The sequence below is a fragment of the Pseudopodoces humilis genome, chromosome 7, assembly GCF_049639895.1.
Source record: "Pseudopodoces humilis isolate 2021_Gansu_Grassland_sample_001 chromosome 7, ASM4963989v1, whole genome shotgun sequence".
Lineage (NCBI taxonomy): Eukaryota > Metazoa > Chordata > Aves > Passeriformes > Paridae > Pseudopodoces > Pseudopodoces humilis.
The window spans coordinates 4,500,388-4,522,736 of record NC_142206.1 but is presented as its reverse complement, the minus strand read 5'-3'; the positions used below and the strand labels follow the sequence as shown (position 1 = coordinate 4,522,736).

At 39.4% G+C, this 22,349-nt stretch overlaps 1 protein-coding gene across 5 annotated transcripts in view; it reads left to right on the top strand.

The window, feature by feature from the left end:
- The window catches only part of BBOX1 (gamma-butyrobetaine hydroxylase 1), a 34,106-nt gene extending 12,868 nt beyond the window's left edge, over positions 1-21,238 (top strand). For all 5 annotated transcript variants that reach the window (XM_088058283.1, XM_088058281.1, XM_088058284.1 and 2 more), the window contains 5 exons: positions 11,516-11,714; positions 15,046-15,151; positions 16,631-16,827; positions 17,528-17,694; positions 18,810-21,238. In XM_088058283.1, coding sequence (XP_087914409.1) covers positions 11,516-11,714; positions 15,046-15,151; positions 16,631-16,827; positions 17,528-17,694; positions 18,810-18,970 — 830 coding nt within the window. In that variant the 3' untranslated portion in view covers positions 18,971-21,238. The remainder of the gene's footprint in view (positions 1-11,515; positions 11,715-15,045; positions 15,152-16,630; positions 16,828-17,527; positions 17,695-18,809) is intronic.
- The last annotated feature ends 1,111 nt before the right edge of the window (positions 21,239-22,349 follow it).

Here is a 22,349-nt window from a genome sequence, read left to right as displayed (position 1 = left end):
GGAAGAGAGGGAGCTGGAGCAAAGCATGGCTGCAGATGAAGATGGAACAGCTCTAGTAGAAAGGGAATTGGTCCCAATCTCTGCTCCACACAGTCCAAGCTGCTCCCCCAGCCTGTTATCCAGCCCAGTGCAATCCCTGGCCCTCAGCAAGCAGCTGGAGCAGGAGGAGGCAGAGAGGGGGTGGGTCTGGGCTGAGCAAGAGGGTGAGGAGGCAGTATTGGCTGCTGAGCTTAAGCTTTCCTGGTGTAAAGATGAGAAAGTGCCAGAGCTGCTCCAAGGAGACACGGGTAGCTACGAGGACATGTCCCTGGGGGAAGCCTGTAGTGAGCAAGACCTGTCCCAAGTGGAAGCCAGTATCAGAAATCATGAGCTCTCTGACTGGGATGATTTCAATGAGCAAGACTTGTCCATAGGAGAAGCCCAGAGCGTCAATGAATTTTCTGACTGGGAAGAATGTCAGGAGCAAGGGCTTTCCCTCCGAGAAGTTGTTAGGTCCCCAGCACACTCAGAGTGGGAAGAATACAGAGAGCAAGAGCTGTCTCAGGAAGGATTTGGTAGTTACCTGGAAGAGTCGGACTGGGAGGAGTCCCTTGAAGAAGAGTTCTCCAAAGAGGAAGACTTCAGCAGCCAGAAGATGCCCAAAGAGTATGGTAATCGACCCACCACACAGTCGGGCTGGGAAGATTACCATGTAAAAGATCTCAAGCAGGACAACGGGCAAATTATGAGCGTGCACAGCATCAAGGTCAAGTCCCTGCTGCCCAACGACGACGAGTGGGATGGAGTGAGCCTCCTGGAGCTCCTTGAAGAATCCAGCGAGCGACCACAGGGAGGCTTTTCAGGAGAAGAGCTGCCAGTGCCCACACCTCGGGAGGCCTGGGGTGAGTGCCAGCCGGGCCCCCGCAAGAAACGTCCCTCACGCATGAGGCGGGCGCTGCGGGCGCTGCGCAGACTGTGCTGCTGGCCCTGCCTGGCACCACAGCTGGAGGATTAGTGCCCGCTGCGGGGACCAGCACAGGCCCCGCAGATGGCAGCTGGCCTGCAGCCCACCCACCATCCTGAGGCTTTAAGACTTCAATACCAATCAGATGAAGACGAAGAAATGGCAGTAGTAAAGAAGAAATAAGAATAGAAATTGGAAGAAGAAGAAGAAGAAGACAATAAAGAAGAAGAAGTAGTAGCAGTAAGAAAAACTAAGAAAAATAAGAAGATTAAGAAGAGTTAGATGAGTAAGATGAATAAGAAGCGGAAGAAATTGTTTTAGTACATAATAAGTCTAAGAATAAGAAGGATAAGAAAGATAAGAAAGATAAGATAAATAAGAAGAGTAAGAAGAGTAAGTAGAAGAAATTGTAGTACTAGGAAATAATAAGAATAATAAGTCAAGGAATATAAGGATAAGAAAGACATGAAGAAAAAAGAGAATAAGAAGAATAAGACAAATTAGAAGAGTAAGTAGAGTAAGAAGAATAAGAAGAGTAGGAAGAATAAGAAGAATAAGACAAATTAGAAGAGTAAGTAGAGTAAGAAGAATAAGAAGAGTAGGAAGAATAAGAAGAATAAGACAAATTAGAAGAGTAAGTAGAGTAAGAAGAATAAGAAGAGTAGGAAGAATAAGAAGAATAAGACAAATTAGAAGAGTAAGTAGAGTAAGAAGAATAAGAAGAGTAGGAAGAATAAGAAGAATAAGACAAATTAGAAGAGTAAGTAGAGTAAGAAGAATAAGAAGAGTAAGAAGAATAAGAAGAATTAGAAGAGTAAGAAGTGTAAGAAGAAGAAACTAGTAGTAGTAGTAAATAGTAATAAAAGTCTAGGAATAATAATAAGAAGATTAAATAGTAGGATAGTGAATAAATAAAATAATGATAATAATATTACTAGTAATATCAAGTTCATATACACATCCACACATCATCTAGAATCATGGAATGGTTTGGCTTGGGAAGGGCTTTAAAGGTCGTCTAGTTCTTTTCCTGATAACCTCCTGCTGTCTTGCTCTATTTCTCTACCTGACATTTCTCTGCAGCTGTCCTGTGGGAATCTAATCAGCTGGGACAGGTCATACCTTGAACTGGGTTGCTGACATGGAGGGTGTAAAGCTGGGGCCTTGGAAGGCAGGGTGCTGGGGGGATGCTAATGGAGTCATCCCAAAATAGGCAGGAGCTTAGACTTTTAAGGTGAAAACCCCTGTGCTGCGGTCACAATCAGACACGTGCCCCCAGGGAACCCCGTCTATTGTTAAGTTCACCACATCCCCTGGTCTTTGGATGCAGCCCCTCAGACCATACAGTCCCTATGGGAATTCAAATATATCTTTGGGCACTCCATGGTAACCATGCCGATTTATTCCCCCATGCTCGAGCAGGCGATAGCACGCGAGAGGTCTCAGAAGCACACCGCCACACTGTCCCAAAGGGCAGAGGGCATCACTATCAGGTATCACAAAAAGCAGCAAGGGCTTTGACCACTCACTCAGGGAAAAAGTGTTTCTGATCTTTAATCAGAACTTCCCCTGCTGGAAACTAAGATGAGCCTGGTTTGCCTGGAGATGCAGGAACGTGGCCATCAGACACAGGAAGAGAGGGAGCTGGAGCAAAGCATGGCTGCAGAAGAAGATGCAGCAGCTCCAGGAGAAAGGGAATTGGTCCTGATCTCGTCCCCTGCTTCCAGCCCAAGCAGCAGCCAGGCTCAGCTGGACTCAGCCCAGCACAGAATATATCCAGCTCCACAAAAGTTTGAATCAGAATGTTAACAGCATCGATGGTGCTTTCAGTTTCTCTGCTAGGTCCTGAGAGATGATAATTTTAGGAGGATGAAGTTAAAAATGGTTTTTTACTTTAAAAGTTTGGTCATTTGAATTTATCCTGCAGTAATATCTAATGAGAGCTTAATGACATGAGTTTGGCTGACACATGCATAACTCACAATACAGTGAAAATACACTTGACTTTCAACAAACATTAAAATATGTGCTGTAGAGAAAATAATTTTTGATGATGTAATTTACTTTAGTGATGTCTAGAGTTTCTTACATTACTCCACAAAATTTTGATCAGCATTGTCCCAGCTTGTGTAGTAAATGCTGGATAATTCCAAGTGTTGATGCATGCATGCCATCTGCAGGTACTGAGCAAAGGGCATCATCTTTTATGCAAACTCTAAAGTAGTTCGGACTAACCTGGTATGATTAAGAAATGGGATTTTTGTTTTCTCTTTACCCTCTAATGATTGTTCTGAAATTACTGAAAGAGGCATTAATTCTTTCAAAATTCTTTCATTCTTCTCATTTTGCAAAGCACACAGATCTGGGGTTTTAGTAGCTGTAACATAAATTATCAATAAACACACAAAGTAATTCTACAAGACTTGTTTTTATCCTGTATGAGTTGTTCAGTTACATTTGCAGAGGGACCCTAGACAGGTTGGATAGATGGGCTGAATCCAACAATATGAGGCTGAACAAAACCAATTACTGGCTCCTGCATTTTGGCCTCAACGAACCCCTGCAGTGCCACAGGTTGAGGACAGTGTGGCTGGACAGTGCCCAGGCAGAAAGGGACCTGGGGATAGTGGTAACAGCTGGCTGAATATGAGCCAGCAGTGCCCAGGTGGCCAAGAAATCCAACAGCATCCTGGCCAGTGTCAGGAATGGTGTGGCCAGCAGGAGCAGGGAGCTCATTCTTCCCCTGTACTCGGCATTGGTGAGGCCACACCTCGAGTGCTGTGTCCAGATCTGGGTCCTCAGTTTGGGAAGGATGTTGAGACACTGGAGAGCATCCAGAGAAAGGCAACAAGAGTGGTGAAGGATCTGGAAAACAAGCCCTATGAAGAGCAGCTCAGATGTTTAGCCTGCAGAAGAAGAGGCTCAGGGGTGACCTTATCACTCTCTACAACTCCCTGAAAGGATGTTGTAGGCAGACAAGTGTCAGTCTTTTTTTCTCCCAGACAACCAGCAATTGAATAAGAGGACACAGACTAAAGATGTGCCAGGAAGGTTCAGGAAGAATTTTCTTCACAGAAGGGTGATTGGGCATTGGATGGGGTTTCTCAGAGAGGTGGTGGAGTCACTGTGCCTGGAGGTGTTTAAGAAAGGCTGGATGTGGCACTCAGTGCCATGGTGCAGTTGACAAGGTGGTGTTCGGTCATACATTGGACTTGATGATCACAAGGTCTTTCCCAACCTAGCTGATTTTGCGATTTGCAAACATGAAGGTTTTTAATTTGGCAACTGCAGCTGTGCTGTGCAAGTGAGACCTAAGGCTGTCCAGTACTAATGACTCATTCCTATCTTTCTTACCCCTTCAGCTTTCAGAGCATATGTTCTCATATTTCTAGTATAGCACAATGGAAACTGTATTTACTGCCTTTGCAGTGGGAAAAAAATTGTTCTATGATGACATGATAAAACAATGAAGAGCTTGAGTGGGATCAGTTACCACCAGGAAATACTGGCAAAGAGTGCAGTCCCTGTGCAGTTCAGTACAGCTCCTTGATAGATTTTCAGGCTGAAGAGATTTTGTGAATAAAAATGGGTAGAAAGTTCCTGTTGTTTCTTCCTGTGAAGAATAACATGCCATGGGGAGGCACACAGTTTTCTAAGACTTCCAGACAGTCTTTTTAAAAAATACTCTTAAATGGAAGGACATAACTGTCTTCATACCACAAGATCTGTTTTCCATTCTCTGAGTTGTGCTTTCCTGTCCCTTTTCCAAATAATTATGGACCTGGTCATCTGTCAAATTGTAAATATTGGACAACATATAGCATTTTCATCAGGAACCACAGTATAAATGCTGCTTTTTTTTTAGTGCAGACCTATGACTTGTCTTTCACCTAATGTGTTGGGCTGTGATGCTCTCTGGGACTAGTCAGGAGAATTCCTTCACTGTTTTTTATACAAATATGTATTGTTTAAAAGCAGTTCATGTGTTTGCCAGACATAAGTGTTAGAAATTAAACCTCAAAATTATTGCAGCTACTAGAAGAATCAAAATTGGCACTAGTTAAAATTAAGCTCGAAGAGCTCTCTGAAGAAAGTCACAATTACTAATATGTAAAGCATAAAGATGAAAAAGTCTGCAGGAAATTCTATGCTAAAATTAATCACTTTCTTTGGGATATTTAGTATTAAATTGAGTGGTCACATTCATATTACCACTTGGAGCTACATGCATAATTTCAACTTCCAGTGTATTTACCACGGTGTCATTACAAAGTACATTGGCAAATGTCAAGGGGGAAAGGATACTCCTGCAAGAGCTCAAAGCTCTTGCCTGCATCAACATGGCACTGAAGGGCTGGAAACTTGGAGCCTTTCTTCTTTGAAATGTAAGGTAGGATTTATAAGTGTACCAGCTTGCACCTTTGAAAAGAGAGACAAACCTATACTTTTAAGGATGCTGGCTACACTTGTCACTGGAAGGGAATTTATATGAGAAAAGGGAAACTGAGGAAAAGAGTTTATGGCCTTGCAAGGCAGGATTGAACCATATTTGCTCTCTAGCTTTCTTTGTTGGTATTTGGGGATTATTCTTGTTTATTTGTTTGTTGGTGATTTTAAAATGCAAACTGGTGAAACATCAAAAAAAAAAGCTCTTCAGTTTTAGTAGCTGTTTGGGGAGTATCAGTGTAGAGTTCTGTTTCCTTGACACTTTGCAATTTCCACATAGTAGCAGTACCGTAAAGGTTAAATATCTCTTCAGTCAGTGGGCAATGTTACAGTATTATTCCCAAATATATTTCAGAGTCTGTCAAAGGCTAAATTCCCAGAAAAAATATTTCTTTTCAAGTTAAGTGATATGAGAAACATTTTGAATTTAGCTTTTGTCTCCCTTTGTCTCCATAGCTTTTTGGATGTGAGGCCAGATGACAATTGCCAGTGCTTAAGGTCTGGTTGGGTGGAGGATGAAATGGGTGGTTGTTCCACAGGCCAGCTGTAAGGGTTGACAGGTTTGTTGTACCAAAATCCAACACAGTCCTAGACTGGTATGCTGAGCATGTGCTGTTTTGCAGTGCTGTGACCGAGCACATGCTTGTAACAAAAGCCAAAACCACCTGAAAACCTGAAAAACATCACAGGCCATGTCCTGCTGCTGAAGGGTCATCCCATATCAGGTGAAACTTCTAGCAAGAACAACAGGCATTGGGAATTTGAACAAGGGGACACTACAGTCCATGTACCCTTGGAAGCCTGAAACTCCTGGAGCTGCAGTTCAATTCCAAGTGCATGTATTTATTTTCCAAAGTGAAGAAAAATCTGTTGGTATATTCCTTGAAATTCTGTCTTGTTTCAGGAAGATTAGGAAAATATTTATTAGAAAGTCAGTAAGAAAACTAGGATGGAAAAGATGAAACATAAAATGTTCCATTAGTTTTCACATGGTAATTTACCTGCCCTGTCTTTCAAGGGATATTCATGGCACTTCACACAACACACTTAAAGCTATTTTAATTTCTTAACTTCTAATAAAGAATAGGGAAAATATTCATATTTTATTTTTTCACCATCTTTCAAGTGTGTGAAAATATGTATATTAAATTAAACACAGTGGAGCAGTGAGTAACTGACCATGAAGTGGTCTCAAAAAGGAATTTAATGAGGTGAGATTATATTTCTCCTCAAGGTTTGCACTTTTTTTTATTTTGTGAGCATGTTAAAAAATTCAACAGCTTGTCAATCATACTGCAGCTTCTTTGAAGCACAGGTAGACTATAAAATATGGTCTTTGTGGATAGCTTATATCTGGGCATGTGTGTTTTGATTCTTGGGCCATCTCTAGCTAGCCTTAGCCAGATGAAAGAGGAACAATAGTGGTTGAAAAATATTTTAACTCTGTAGTGACTGAGTTCAATGTTTGGGTTTTCTTATGAGCACATTATATTTTGTGCTTCCTACTATATTTAAAAAGAGGTAAAAAAGAAGCCCCAAACCTGGCCTTCACATGTGTTTGAAGTATAGTATGTCCCTCAGTCACCAGGTAAAATTACCCAAAGTTCTCAATTCTGAAAGCTCCTTGGAATTTGTTACAGTTGGTATTGGTCCTGTCCATCAAAGAGATACTGGAATAAATAGAGATACAGGTGATGCCACCTGCATAATTTCACAGATGTTTATGGGGTCTCACTTCTAGTATGTGATCTCTGTGACTGATGATTGGGCAAGTTATCTGAATAGTAGCTAAAATACCAAGTAAGGTAGTTGTGATTTAAACAAAGCAATTATTCTAGATTAAATCTTTTCATGCTTTATAGTACACTCTTCTGAGAATAACAGCTTCAGACTAAATATATAAAAGCAAGGGAAAACAATTATGTCTTTACTGTAAGAATAAAAGCTGTGATTCAATATTTAAGAGAATGTTTGACTTAAACCAGTAATGTTTCAAGTTTTGCAAAAAAACTAGAACAATGCCAACTTTATGGAAAACCAAAAAAGTAAGAAATAGCATCTTTTTCCTTTTTACCCATTACTGTGCACTATTTTTGGTTTGAATGTGTGTGTGTATGTTTGTGCATACAAGAGAGTAAACTGAAAAACTTAGATGATATTACAAGTGGAAATAAGGGAGAAGAGACCAAGAAGGCAGTGTTACATTTGGTGAGTATCTGAAATAGGTCTTTTATATAGGAGAAAATAATTTCCCCACATCTATTTCTGTATGTTACAGTACCTTCAACAAGCCCATTTATCTGTCTAGATGGTCTTTGGTACCTGCTATCAGCACAGCTTTTCAGATCCAGCGAGCAGATCACACCTCATTTCCTCATTCTGAAGGTTGACATGCTCCAGTATTTCACAGCCCACAAAAAGTCTGAAACACATAAGACCCAAAGTTGCTATGAAAGAGCCTGGAGAGTCATAATCACCAGGATATTTTGCTTCTGTGCTTAGCTGAGCTGCAACATTTGACAGCTTTGAGATGGCTGCTGCTCTCTGGCACCACAGCTAGCCCAGCTGGCATCAGAGGAGGGGACAGAGTGCTCTTGGGGTGGGGGGTTCTAAAGGCTTACATACTCTCTGTTCAATAATAAAATCATTTTTTTACTGTGAATTACTATTGAATACCCAGGGTGAGTGTTTTGGGTAGTGGCAAGTGGTGTTAATGGGGAAAGCAGGTCTGAAGTCCATGAGGCAGCTGGCATGGGGGCACAGCAGGGAGAGCCTGGGTGCTTGGTGGCTTGTGGCTCTCTGGTCTGTGCCATCCCTCCCCTCAGCACCTTTTGTTCCAGACAACCTTCATGAAATAGAAATGACCCACTGCTTCCCTGGAGGAAGTTGTCCAGAGAAGGTGTGGATGCCCAGTCTGTAGGAGCGTTCAAGGGCAGATTGGATGGGGCTTGGAGCAGCCTGGTCTACTGGAAAGATGTCCCTGCCCATGGCAGGGGGATTGGAATCAGCTGATCTTCAAGGTTCCTTTCAACCTAAACCATTCTGTGATTCTATATTCTGTGATAAGCACTAGTGTAAATGCAAGGGAGAAAGCAATTACCAGTGGTGCTTTCTAGCAAGGCAGCTCAATAAAAGTTATATCTTGACCTCAGATTAATTTACACTGGAAACTTGTTATAGTTTCAGGTTATATACTAAAGGGGCTTACAAGTGCAATTTTTTAAAATAAAATCACTACCAACTCTCTGTAGCAGTTTTCTTTCAGCTGCATGGACAGACATTTTACTTGCCTTTAAAACCTGAACTATTTTAAAATTCCCATGAATGAACAAATAAAGAAAATACCAAGATGGATTCAGTGGTCCAGGTACACCATGCAGTATTTTTGGACACTCTCTGGAATTCTATCAACTGCAGGAGGAAATCACTATTATTTGTAACAAATGTGACCCACAACTGTAGCTTCCAGTGTCTTCTGCCAGTAGTACAGAGAAATTAAATGGAAGTTAACTGCACTGTCAGGCTCCAGAAAATGTCCTGGTGAGAAGCTGTGATTTGGGCTCTGTGATTAATATCCTGCCTTTTTCTTTTCTACATTACTATTCCCTTGAGTTCTTGGCTGAATATGCTAGAGCCATTAAAACTTAGGTGATACTGGTTTCAGTGCTGTTTAGTAAAATTGGTCCTGGCAACATTAATTTGAGGGAAAAAAATTGAGGTTGTAATGGGGAGGGGTGGAATGACCTTTTATTGTTTTAACTAAGTGACCTTGGCCTATGATATAGAGCTCAAAACTAAGAGTCATGGGTTTTAGTTGTTATTATGTGGTTTTGCCTGCACTAATGAATGGCTACAGCACTGCCTTTTAGTGAAGGATATCAATTTGATTTTGGCATATGTTTCTGAAAATCTTAAAATAGATGTAATAAGAAATTTTAGACAGATGGTTAGCAAAGTGATGCTTCCTACTAACTTCTCCACATAGACAAATTACTCTACCAGAGTTCTTTTCCTAAATCTCCTGTATGCTACTGGTAAGATATGAACATTTTATTTTCCACTGGTCTAGAGGTTTGATTCCTTTTAGTCTTTGCTGATACTTGTCACAGTGGGGTTCCAAGACCTCTCTTTCCTGGTTTGGCCAGGTCAAGCGTGGCAGAATAAATCGGGACAGGTACGATGAAGTCCCCAAAGATAGTTTTTAATGTTCACAAAGACCGTATGGTCTAAGGGGCTGCTTCCAAAGACTCAGGGGTGTGGTGAACTTCACAGTGTAAAGGGGTATCTGAGGTCCAATCACAAACACAGACCAGGGACATGACCTGTTATGGAATGACTCCATTAGCATCCCCCCAGCACCCTGCCTCCCAAGGCTTCAGGTTTATTTCCTCCTTGTTAGGAACCCAGTCCAAGGTTTTATCTACCCCAGCTAATTCGGTTCCCACAGATACTGCCATAAAAAACCTCAGGCCAAATAGTTATGGTTTACCAAAGTTAAAAGTAAGTGAAACATGCCTAGTGAGAGTTGGGAGAGAGCTCCAGTGGTGGAGTTCCTCCAGCTGTGTTCTGGGATCATAGAATTACAGAATGGTTTGGGTTGGAAGGGCACCTTGAAGATCAAACTGTTCCATCCCCCTGCCATGGGCAGGGACACCTTCAACTAGACCAGTGCCTCACTATCCACAGTTAACTCACCCTGAAGCCTTCTTTTTTCAGACTAAACAATCCCAATTTTGTCAGCTTTTCCTCATATGAGAGCTGCTCCATCCCTCTGATCAACTTGGTGGCCTCTTCTGGACTCACTGCATGTTATGGGTTGAGTGAGATGTTTAAATAATCCCTGTACCTAATTAATTAATACCTGTGTTATAGCTAGCAATGAAATAGTATAGATTAGGAGTCAGTGTAATTTACCACTGAATTGTTGGTAGTGTACACAGAGTCCTTTTCCTTTCTTCAATCCTTAAGAAAGCAACCACAAAGCAGGCATCCCAAACTTTGGGGAGAAGAGCCCACACATTTCCAGGGAATGTGCAGAAGACTTCTGCTTTGTGAACATATGGTGTAACTTTTATAGTTTGTAAAGTGGGGTGTCTGTCAGTCAGAAATTCCAACTTATCTTTCCACATCTGCTTCCGTGGCAAGATGTTTATTGTCAACTGGGAATGGTAATCACATGGTGCTGAAATAACTCATTAACTCAAAACAAGCTGTCCTGATGGTGGTATTTCACCAATTAGCAAACTGATGTGAGAGGCAAGATGCCCTGAGTTATTGCACCAGCTGACAAGCTCTTAAGGACAGGGGGCATGCCCCGCTGCACTCCAACAAGTCAATGCCCTTCATGTGTTGGAGACCCCAGAGCTGGATTCAGTACTCGAAGTGGGGTCTCAGCAGAGCAGAGAGGCAGAAGATGAATGGGCATGAAAAGTGTTTCATGGACACAGGCAAGGGAAACTGAAATGACTGGCCTTGGGTTTTGAGAAGCTTGAGCTCTGCATGGCCCCAGGCCATGACTTTGTCCTCAAGTGACCCCATAGGCTAATTAGTTGAACTCAGGTAACTCCAGCAGAGTCCCAACCAATGAGTTTGTCCTCAAGTGACCCCATAGGCTCAGTGGTTGACCTCACGGGACCCCAGCATTGTCCAAACTCATGAATTTGACCTGCAGGCTGATTGGTTGAACCATCATAGTCCCAAGTGATGGGTCTGAAAACAAGTAACCCCATGGGTTGACCTATGAGGGATGTCTCAGGGTGCTCCATAGTTTTTCACCCCTAAAAAGAAACTTTCAAAGCTGTCGTAGTTTCTAATTTTCACTCTTGTGGCTCACCAGTACAGACAGAAAAAAATGAATATACACATTTCTGATGCACTGTTGACAAAAAATACTCCTTTCAAACTGTCCTTTCATTCAACTTCTGACCTGAAATTTCAATACTGCAGTGTTTTGCTGAATTTCATCATAAGCTTGCTTGTCATCTGTGCAAACTCAGGAACCCCATTTGAGATGGTTTGTAGGATTGAGGAATATTCACAAATACACAGAAATCCCACTACCTTCCTGCTTTGACCGTGTCCTGAGTTTTGATGCTAGAACTTGTTTTTCTATTTCTTCCCTTTCAGAACACGAGTACTGGGGCTCAGACCTTCAGCTTCCCAAAATGCCTTTTGAAGAAATCATGTACAATGATGAAAGTGCATACAAGTGGTTGTGCACCCTAAAGAAAGTAGGAATTGTTCTACTGACAGGAGCTGCTACAAGGCAGGGAGAATTGAATAGACTTGGCCACAGGATTGGGTTCCTGCGCCTCACATTTTATGGGTGAGTTTGTTTTATAATATCTTGTAATCACCTCTAATGTTCTTCATATAAGCTTGCTGTATCTATTTTGTGGATTAATATATTAAAGCAAGATGTATGTTTTTTTCTCTATATATTAGAAAATAGAAGGAAAAGTGCCTGAAAACAAATGTTGAATTTAGGGTAACAGTGAGATAGATTTACTTATCTATGCCATAAAACAAAACCTAAAAAAAATCCCTAATCCAGTCCTGTTCTGAGCAGGGAAGTTATCTGTTCTGAAACTTTTGCTTAGTCTGATTTTCAGTCATGGATATAGGTGAGACTTAGATGTAGGTGTTGTGGCCCACATCACCAACAAGATGGGCTGAGTACAATATCCCTGCTTTCAAAAGATTGTGCTCTGGAAAACCATAACCAATCCCAACAAGGAGAGTTCAGCTTGAAGGAGTGCAAGCAGGCACTTGTGAATTATGCTTTTGATACCAACAACTGGCAAACTGAAGCTCTACCTCTGCAATGCCTACTAAATGAGCAGAGAGATGATGATGGCAACTCACGTCTTGCTGAGCTGAATCAGTGACCCCCATCTAACTAAGAAGACATGTTTGTAGCTAATACTTAAAATAATTTCCACCCCTGAAACAGAAGTTCATTTCTTACTGGCATCCAGTTCTGGGGTGGGTTTTACAAACATAATAAAATAATAACTTTGGGTAATCTCCCTGCTGTTTCACTGGGAGCCAAATACATGGCCTACAAAATAGGATAAATAAAAGGATAAACTCAGAATTGGCAAACTTGCCAAATTAAACATTACCTCAACAGAACCCTGAATTTTAAACTGAAATGTAACAGCAATGAATGTAATTCTAACAAATGAAAGAAAAAAGCCTTTTTTCTTGTCTAGATGAGAAGATGTCTAGATGTCTGCTTGGTGTGACCTCCCTAAAGTGCCATTACTGTAAAAAGTGGAAACATTCTCTGTATCAGCCATATAATATCAAGAGTTTCCATGTTTTTAAATTAACCTTTTTCATTCCATTATGGAGACCCAACTGCATTAATGAAGTCATACTACAATTAATTTCTCCAACTTTTCATGCCCTATGTTGTGTTCCTCCTCTGTTCTGAAGCCTTGTCCAATGCTTGGTGTGGTGTGAAGGCTTTCCTTCAGGGCTCTAGCACTCCCATTAAAACAACCAATTCATCAGTATCACCTGGAGCTCTTCAGCAGCAAGAGGACATGTGTCCCAAATCTCATATGTGTGAGACACAGACTTTTAATGAAGTGTAACACCAAATGATTCAAATGTGGCTTCAGTTCCTAGTGCTGCACTTTCACAGGACTAAGGATGTGACAGACAGCCTGGTTTTCTACTGATGAAGACTGAGCCCATGTTGCTATCTAATGCAAAAATTTGCTACACCTGCTTGGTGCCAATCTCCCTACTCTATCAAACAGCCTGAACAATGAGCTTTGAAATCTGACCCTAATTATGAAACCATAAACCATTCCAACCCACTTTGCTCTCCTTAAGATCCAAGAGTCCTCTGACATCCCCTTACTACCTGTGCACCCAACATGGCCAAGCTGATGTTTCAACTCATTTGAGACTTAAACAAAGTAAGGTTGATTTTTCCATATTCAGTGCTGAGCTCCCTGTTAGCATCTTTGACTTCAAGTCAGTAACTTGGACTTTGACCAAAACTCCCTGTGTGGAAGGAAAGCTCCTGGGGAGCAGCTTCCCTTGCAAATCCTAACAGCACAAAAGCAATGACTGCTTTTACAAAAGCTTATGCTAATTCTATGAAGTGTTATCACTCCAGAAATTGTATATATTTCATATAAATGAGATAATTAAAATGTGTTAAATTGTTTTAGAACCATCAAGTGACACCAGAGCCTATTAAATGAAAGATGAAGCCAATCTAACTGCCTTCAGCACTAATTACAGGAATGATATAAAGGGGCTATTTTTTGGCTGTCAGATTATGGAAGTGTGGTTGAAATGATCATGCTTGAGTATTAAGATCATGTGCTGATGAATATGTGCTGTTACTCCAAGTACTCAATGTACTGATGAATATGTGTCATACCAAATAATAAAAACTATTTCTCCTAGGCAGTTAAACATGTTTGCAAATATTCAAGGGGATTTTCTCCCTGGCAATTGCAGAAATCCAATTTTAGCATTTTGCATAATTTCTATATTAAATACAACTCCTAGAGCAAAAGCATTTATATACTGTATATAAATAATTTTATCTGCATGTTCTTTAGCCTATTTTCTTTTAGAAAAGTTATTAAGAAGTAAAGTTAGGCACACACCATCTGGAACATATTTGGTCTATAGTATTCCACAAGGGAAAATGAGTTTCGTAATTTCTTTTCAGTCATTTGTGTGTATGCAATTATATGGACTCTGCATGGTAAATTACACTTTTCCAGACAAACATCTGGATCTATAACATACATCTGCTGAGGACTGTCTTTAATCATATGAACTTTGTGTAAACAAAACCTGTGGTTCTTAGTCTCAAATTCTCCTGCATGGTGTGTCACTCAAAATACATTTTGTCTGTGCATGCAACATGAGGTATTCCTGTCTTTGCCATATAGCTGTGACTTCCTTTTTTCACTGCAGTTGTCAGAAAACTTTTTTACTGAATTGTGCCAAATTCCAAGACAGAAACTATGTAATAAGATAAACAGAGCTAGTTCTCCAAAAGGGTGTCATAGAAAGGGAAGAAGTGTCAAAGTCTTTCTTTCAAGTCTTTCAAGACATTTTCCTCCAGTAGCAAGTCTTCAACTTACAGGAAAGATCCCCCTGTAAAGGATACTCTATATTTTCTAGGATTATAAAGCCTTAAAAATAACTTTTGGGGGAAATTACATGGCCTTTACAAATTTTGTATTTCATTGATAATGTGCTCCATGTGGCAGAGGGAAAGTGGAAGGTTGATAAAAAGAAATGGGCCACCTTCTACTTGCTTATTTCTGAAGCATCAGTACTCAGATGATTTCTACTGGCAGCAGCCTCTTGTTTAGTGTCTTCAGCTGGCCTTTGCATTCATCAAAGTGCCACCACTGGAAAGCCATCATTCTTCTAGGTACTGCCTTGGTGCCAGATGTCCCTTGGCATACTGAAGTTTATCTAGGACTGATGAAATAATTCTCTGTTGGGGTGGAGGGACACTGCTAAATTCTTATTTCCTTATAATGTTACAATATTTTCATGTCCAAAGATGAAATGACTTTTGCACTGTGGTTTCACAGTTTCTGTGTATACCCTCTGGCATGCTGGCTAGATGTTCTAACATGTTTTCTCTTTTCTCTTCCGTTATAAAGACCAACTTGGCAAGTGCAAGACAAAGCAGATGCTAACAATGTAGCTTATACAACTGGGAGACTCTGTTTTCATACTGATTACCCTGTTCTGCAGCACCCACCTGGGGTAAGTTAAATTTACTGACTTTTTCAACCCACAAAAGGGGAAAAGGAAATGTTCCTATAATGTGAAATACTGTTAGTGATCAGTGGCTTGGAATTTTGTCTTCAAAGAGCAATGTAAAAATACTGATATATTAATATGCATATGGTAATCTATATACACATGAGCATGCAATTTATATGGTATGATGTAAATTCAGCATTAATTCAGTATGTCTCCCATATAGCCCATAATTTTAAAATTAAATACACAAAGTATTGAAAATATTTTTCATAATCATATGAGAAAACTTTAGGGTCCTTTATATGCTTTGAATACTGTTCTCATTATTTCACAAGAGTTAGGCATCTAAATGCTATAGTCAGCTTGTGACATTTTAGGACTCATCTCTTCAGCTCAGGAGGGGAACAGAGAAAGAAATATGATTAAGATGGTATATTCTGTTTTCTGTGAATTGTTTACTCTTTCACAACAGACAAAAAAACTGGGCCATTCTGTAAAACCAGACAACCTCAGAAAATATGTTTTCACCCAGTCCCTGTCATATCAAAGTGTAATCCACATGATTCACATAATTCCAGGGAACTGGGAAATAGTAGGAACAGGTACAAAGGAACACAGATAACCCTGGAGAAGTTTGCACCATAAAACTTTCCCTTCTGTTGTGGAGCACGCTGTTGTTTCTGTATTTAAACAAAAAGCCAATGTGATTTACCCATAGGGAAATACCAAATACTTCACAATAAGTTTATCTTTTCATCATTTAGATACTGTTCATTGATGTGGAGTAAGAATGGACTAGGGCTTCATTAATAGAGAGCAGATGTGAATTAGCTCACTGTCCTGTCTGTGCCAAAGCTCACGCTCTGCTAGGAGCAATTACAGTTTGTGTGGTATCTAGAGCCACAGGGAGTTTTACAGCTTGTGTCAGCAGCTCAGATTTATACCAGTGCAACCTAGAGCCCAGCTTAGGCTTTTTGCTCCATCTTACACCTTGGCAAATTCATTCTGAAGTGAAATGAAACTGTCTTAATGATACTTTATCACAGAGACAGGCCTTCTCTGATAGCAAATTCTTCCCCTCTATGAGTAAATAATTCACATCAGGTTCTGTTTCTGCAGGCCAAAGCTAATATGCCTTGTTGAGATATGACTGAAATGCATTTAAAATTATGTGACAGCCAGAAAGAGGAACTCAAAGGAAAGAAGCAAAACCTCTTTGCCACTGACTCACAGGTTGCAAGCATTAGAAGATATCCCAAATGGGATGAATTTATGAACATGTGCTTATTTAATTTTCTGCCTTTGTGATACTGGTGGCAGAGTGCTGTGAAGCTGCAGTAAAGGAGAACTCAGTCTGTCACTGGGAAAAAAAGCAAACAACCAGAATAAAAGAACCACAGATGTGAAAGAACTGATACTAATAAACTGTTAAATATGTAAGCTAATTGTTTTTATAAAAGAGATCTTAATTCATTCCAGGTTCAATTTCTTCACTGTATAAAGCAAACATCTGCAGGAGGTGAAAGTGAAGTTGTAGATGGATTTCATGTATCCAACAAGCTGAAGAAACAAAATCCTGAGGCATATCAGATCCTGTCCTCTACTGCTGTAGACTACGTTGATGTTGGGGTGGATTACTGTGATTTTGCTGTGCACTGTAAACAAAGGATTATAGAGTGAGTAGTTTCAGCAACACCTATAAGTAAAACCCCTGTGGTCTGGTGGATTACACGTTGGTAGAAGGTCTGCTCCTGCCACCTTGTGGGAAAACACTGATTTAACTTGGTCTGTAGTTCTAGGATTGGGTGGGGTTGGTTGTTTGGGGTCTTTAGTCTGTATTTTTGGGGAATGTGTGACTTGTTCTGTGCATTGTACCGTTTACTTGGTTTTGCCACACACAGACAAGAAGTGGTGGTACTTAGAGTAACTCCTAGGCACAGGCACAGGTTAATTACAGCCAAATCTGTTACTAAATGCCAGTCAATATACATATATATCATGCAAGGAGAGGTCATAATTTGAAACATTAAGATTAACAATTATATACTATCAAAAGATGAAATGCAAATGTTCATATTATTTTCTGTTTTTATAAAGTTTATGATTTATTTTTAAAAGTTTACAGTTAAAGAGTGTATAATGTAGATTTTTGAGGAAATTAAATGTCTGCACTTTTTCCTGATTATCCCTTTTCCTAGTTAGGCTTAATTAGCAAGATCCAATCCAGTATCCATCTGAATTTTACTATAGAAACATACTGATATTCCAGCAGGAGAATTCAGCTATTGTCTAATCATCTTGAACTGTTTCAGTAACAGCTAAATTCTTTTTTCTTTTTTCCTTCCCTTTTTTTTTCCCCTCTCCTTTGTTTCATAGCATAGATTCCAGAGGCCAAGTAATTCGCATCAATTACAATAATGCAACAAGAGACACAGTGTTTGATATACCAGCTGAAAAAGTGAGGTCATTTTATGCAGCACTAAAGGAATTTAATGATTTGTTAAACAGTGCTGAACACAAGTTTACTTACAAACTGAAACCAGGTCAGTAAATTGCTTCTCCTCACAACAATTTTTCACTGTTTTCCTGGCAGTCAAAATGCTTGAAGATTGCTAACACTAGTACTAAGGGGAACTTAGAGACTTTCTATCATCTATTTTATATCATACTGCATTCTTACATTCATTGTATATATTTCTTTTGCCATTGTTACACTGTAAAGAAGAGAAAATGGCAGGGGGGAATAGTCTACCTACAGATTAGTCAAATGTATCTTTATACTAAATCCAAAATAGCATTTTATGCTACATAGCATATTGGAAATTGATGTATCAATAGCATCATAGATGGGAAATACTATGTGTGATATCATATGTGGTCTTAATCTCTGTTCTTTCATTCCCCAGCATTAAAATAAAGATATCAATCTCTCAAGAGGTATTACAAAAGTAAATTCATCAGTGTATCTGACTGCCTCACATACTATGGTATTTGTGTCTAAAGTGTCTGTGAGGAAATTAATCTCTCTCCACTGGAAACACACAATAAATAATGTGTAAGATCACATTAATGGAAAAACAAAGTGCCTTACATTACATTAATGACATCCATTTTGTTAATTAATGCATCAAAATACTGGTAGAGGGAATGGGAAGAAGATAAGGAAGACTGTGAGTTTATTTAATTTAAGATTTATCATAATGGTGGCACACAAGGGAGAAAAATTAAATTGGTATTCTAGCATTAATTATGTGATTTCCTAACTTTCTATATCTTCACTTTGTTCTTGTGAAATTCTCTTAGCAGGGATAGTATGTATGTGTGTAGTACAAATAGTACTAGACTGATCAAATAAAAAGTATCCTAGTGTTTTTCACCCATTTTGTTAATTTCACCTGTATGTATTTGCTGTAGCTGCCTTTCTCCTCAAGGACTCCTCTACCTCTCTGCTTTTCAACTCCTCACTATACAAGAAATGAAAGAGATGTCATAAGGGAACTGGCCTCTCTGGTTGAGAAAGTTAAAATTACTGTGCATCTCCAGCTGGGCTACTTGCAATTATTGCTCCCTAACCATTGATATGAATCTACCTGTGTATTTTTTTGAAGGAATCAACAAGAACATTCCAACTACTGACCCTTGTGCAATCTCTTTGTAGGAGACATAGTGACATTTGATAACTGGCGTGTGCTTCACGGTCGCCAGAGCTACCCGTCGTGTTCAGAGGTGACACGTCACCTGGAAGGTGCCTATGCAGACTGGGATGTAGTCATGTCAAGGCTCCGGCTCCTTAGGAAAAAAGTCCTGAACAGAGATTGAACTTTCTTCTAACTAACATTAACTTTCTTCTAACTAACTAACATTCTAACTAGAATGAGCAAAACGTAGATTATCTAACCTCAATGACAACAGCAACATTAAAAGAATGAGTCTTCTTTCCAGAAACTAACATCACTTTTGATAAGGGCTTGTTATAGAACCAGGGTAATGACTTTGAACTGACAGAGGGTAGGTTTTGATTAGATATTAGGAAGATATTCTTTACTATGAGGGTGCAGAGGTACTGCAGCAGGTTGCTCAGAGAAGCTGTGGCTGCCCAGTCCTGGAAGTACTCAAGGCCAGGTTGGATAGGGATTGGAGCAACCTGCGATAGTGAAAGGTATCCTTGCTTTTGGCAAAGAGGTGGAATGAGATGGTTTTTAAGGTCCCTTTCAGCCCAAACCATTCTGTGAGTCTACCACAAACATATTTTTTATTTCTATAAGCTAAGAAATATTTTGTTCATGACAATTTAAGTTTATCTGTGCCTTGGTCTTTGAATCTAAGAAATACATTGCTATGTCTGTAAGTTTATATGTTCTTTTAAAATCAGTGTGCAAAGTGTCTTGAAAGATTATCACTTTACCAGACTGTCTGGGGGCTCACAATGCCTTCCTTTGGCTCTACATGTCTGCCTGTGCTCCCTAGAAAACTTGAAAGGTAAAATGAAAAGAAGCATTATTAACTAAATTTTGTTATGAACGGCACCTTCCTCTATTTTCAGAGAAGCATTCTTTATTGCATAAATCATTACTAAAATTTGCTATCAAAATATAAAAAAACCCAAAACACTGCCATGGTGTTATTTTTAAATATACACCTTTCTAGGTAGGACTCTGCTGTAACACATGCTCTCATTGAACAGAGCTGTATTCTCTATATCCCACTGTACATGTTTTGACCATCACAGACACAAATAATTTTTCTTGCATTTCCAACTCCATAAGATCAGAAACCATAAAATTACCAAAGAATGCATCATAATAATGTTCCTCTGCATTAGGAAGATAAATCCTACTCTCAGTGTAGAGGTCACAACCAGGGTCAGAAATCCTATCAGGGGCCATGTGCAGATGTAAGATCTGTAGAGCAGAGTTTTGAGTAAGTCAGGAGGAGGAATGCTGATGATGTTTGGTGGCTGAAAACTACAAAGGAGAACTGGCTATTGACTTTGCATGTGACAGAAATGTGGTAACTGAACCCAAATCCATTTTTCTTACACCTCCAATAGATCTTTAGGATGTTTTCCTCTATTCTGGATTCTGAATAAAAATTATGCTAGAAATAAATTATATATGTACATAAAAAAATTATGTAGAAATAAATTACTGCAGCCAAAGTTGTGGTGTTCTTTCCCTATATTCAGATGCCAAATGGAAAAAGAAAGGATTTCAAAATACTTGTTTTCATGCCCAACAAAATGTCCACTGAGTTTATTTTTCACTGCTCTTATAGCTGCAGAGTTAACAGGATCCTCTCACCATGCTGTGAGCTAGACAAAATAACCACTCTTCCACCCTCAAATCCTTCTGTTCAAATGTATATTTTCAAACATGTTCCTTCCAAGTCAAATAAATCCTAGTCTCTTCTTAGTAGGGTAACACAATAGAACTACAACTACAGAATTAAATAACCATAGAATTAAAACAAGGCCAGGTTAGATGGAACTTTGAGCAACCTGATTTTGTGGACAGTGTCCCTTCCCATGGCCTGGAACTAGATGATCTTTAAGGTCCCTTCCAATCCAGACCACTGTATGATTCCATGACCTAAAATGAGTTTGCAAACACTTCAATAGCTTCTGCTTATCATTTAACAACAGAGATCAGCTGAATAATCAGATAAAACTCAATTAGGCCTTTTTGTCATAGGGCAGTTTGAATCCAGTCTTCTTTATTAAATAGTGAAATGTTATTGTCAAAGTTGTGACCTCATGAAATCGTCTAACAAAATTTGGGTTTAGGGGTAATTAAATCTCTCAGTGCCTCCTTTAGTAATTAATTCTGGAAACATGAGGAAAATATTTTTTTGTCTTTGTTATAAAAGAGGGAAAATTAATACCTATATTCATGTATTCTAGAAATGCTCTGCATTAACTGTGGTATTTTCCATATGAAGATGGAGTGAATGTTGCAATTTATAACTGTTAAGACATCTTGTGATTTATACCAGTTATTAATAGGGAAGAGATGTTTTCCACCTGTATTCTATACTTTTCTGAACACTTTCATTCAAATTACTTTTTATTAAAAGCTGTCATGGAACTAATTGCTGGTTTGGGCTTGTGTCTAATCTCACACATAACATCTTGCACACAGATATAAAATCATTGTTAGTTACAAATATCTGTAAATCTTATTAGACCTGAATCCATTCACATTTGTCTGTCTTGTATACTTAAAATACAGTTAAAATATAACTAAACCCACAGCTTTGAACAGAATGGAGTACAAATAATGGTAAAAACTGTTCATCAGCAGAAACATGAGGTCCTGCACAAGTAAAAAAATCTAATTCCTGTTATGCCTCCATATGGCATATCCATATCCAGTTAATACAATATCCAGTTAAACTGGAAAAGGGTCACACTACCCACACAAACTGAACGCAAATCAAAACTTATTATTGTGCCTGAAAACCCTCTGCTCAACTTCTAAAATCCTGCTACTATCTATATCAGAGATTTTAATTCTAAGTTCCTCTGCCTAATACCTTAGTCATACTAGAAAAAGAGTATTTCTGTAGCTATCTGCAAAGTAGATCTCCTGATGACTATTGATACCTGGTCAGGCTAAAGAATAGAGGAAGCCCCAGATGTTTTTTGTTCCCCTTCTTTTCCAAAACCACACAAAAGATGACATTGCAAAGCTTGAAGACAGCTCTGGCTTCTGACATAGTTGCAGTACAGATACATGCCACCCAGCATGGGTACCTCAACCTTCACAGACTAAAAGGCCCAACCATCTTTGCCATCTTGTAACAGCAAGAAAAGAATCAGCTGACAACAAGTGTTTGCAAGACAGCACTGAAGAAGCTTTTGGGCTGTACCCAGAGGGTGGTAAAGGACAAGATTTCACTGAGCTGTTGTAATCTAGAATTTCTAATGCTCTGTTAGCTTTGTGCTGATCATGATATATCAGCTAACCAGGCTGTTGTCAGCAGCTGGCTGCATCCAGCACAGATGGAGAAACAGAAATAATACATGCCCATTTTACTATCTGCAAATATCTTTTCTCTTTTGTCCTAGCTTTCTTCTACTGCATTTTGTAGGAATGGATATTGGATCCAATCCCAAAGCACTCTTTTCATGTATACTTTTTAAAATCTTTTATATAGCAGATTTCCAGCTGATGTTTAAAGCTTGCTGTAAGTAGCATCT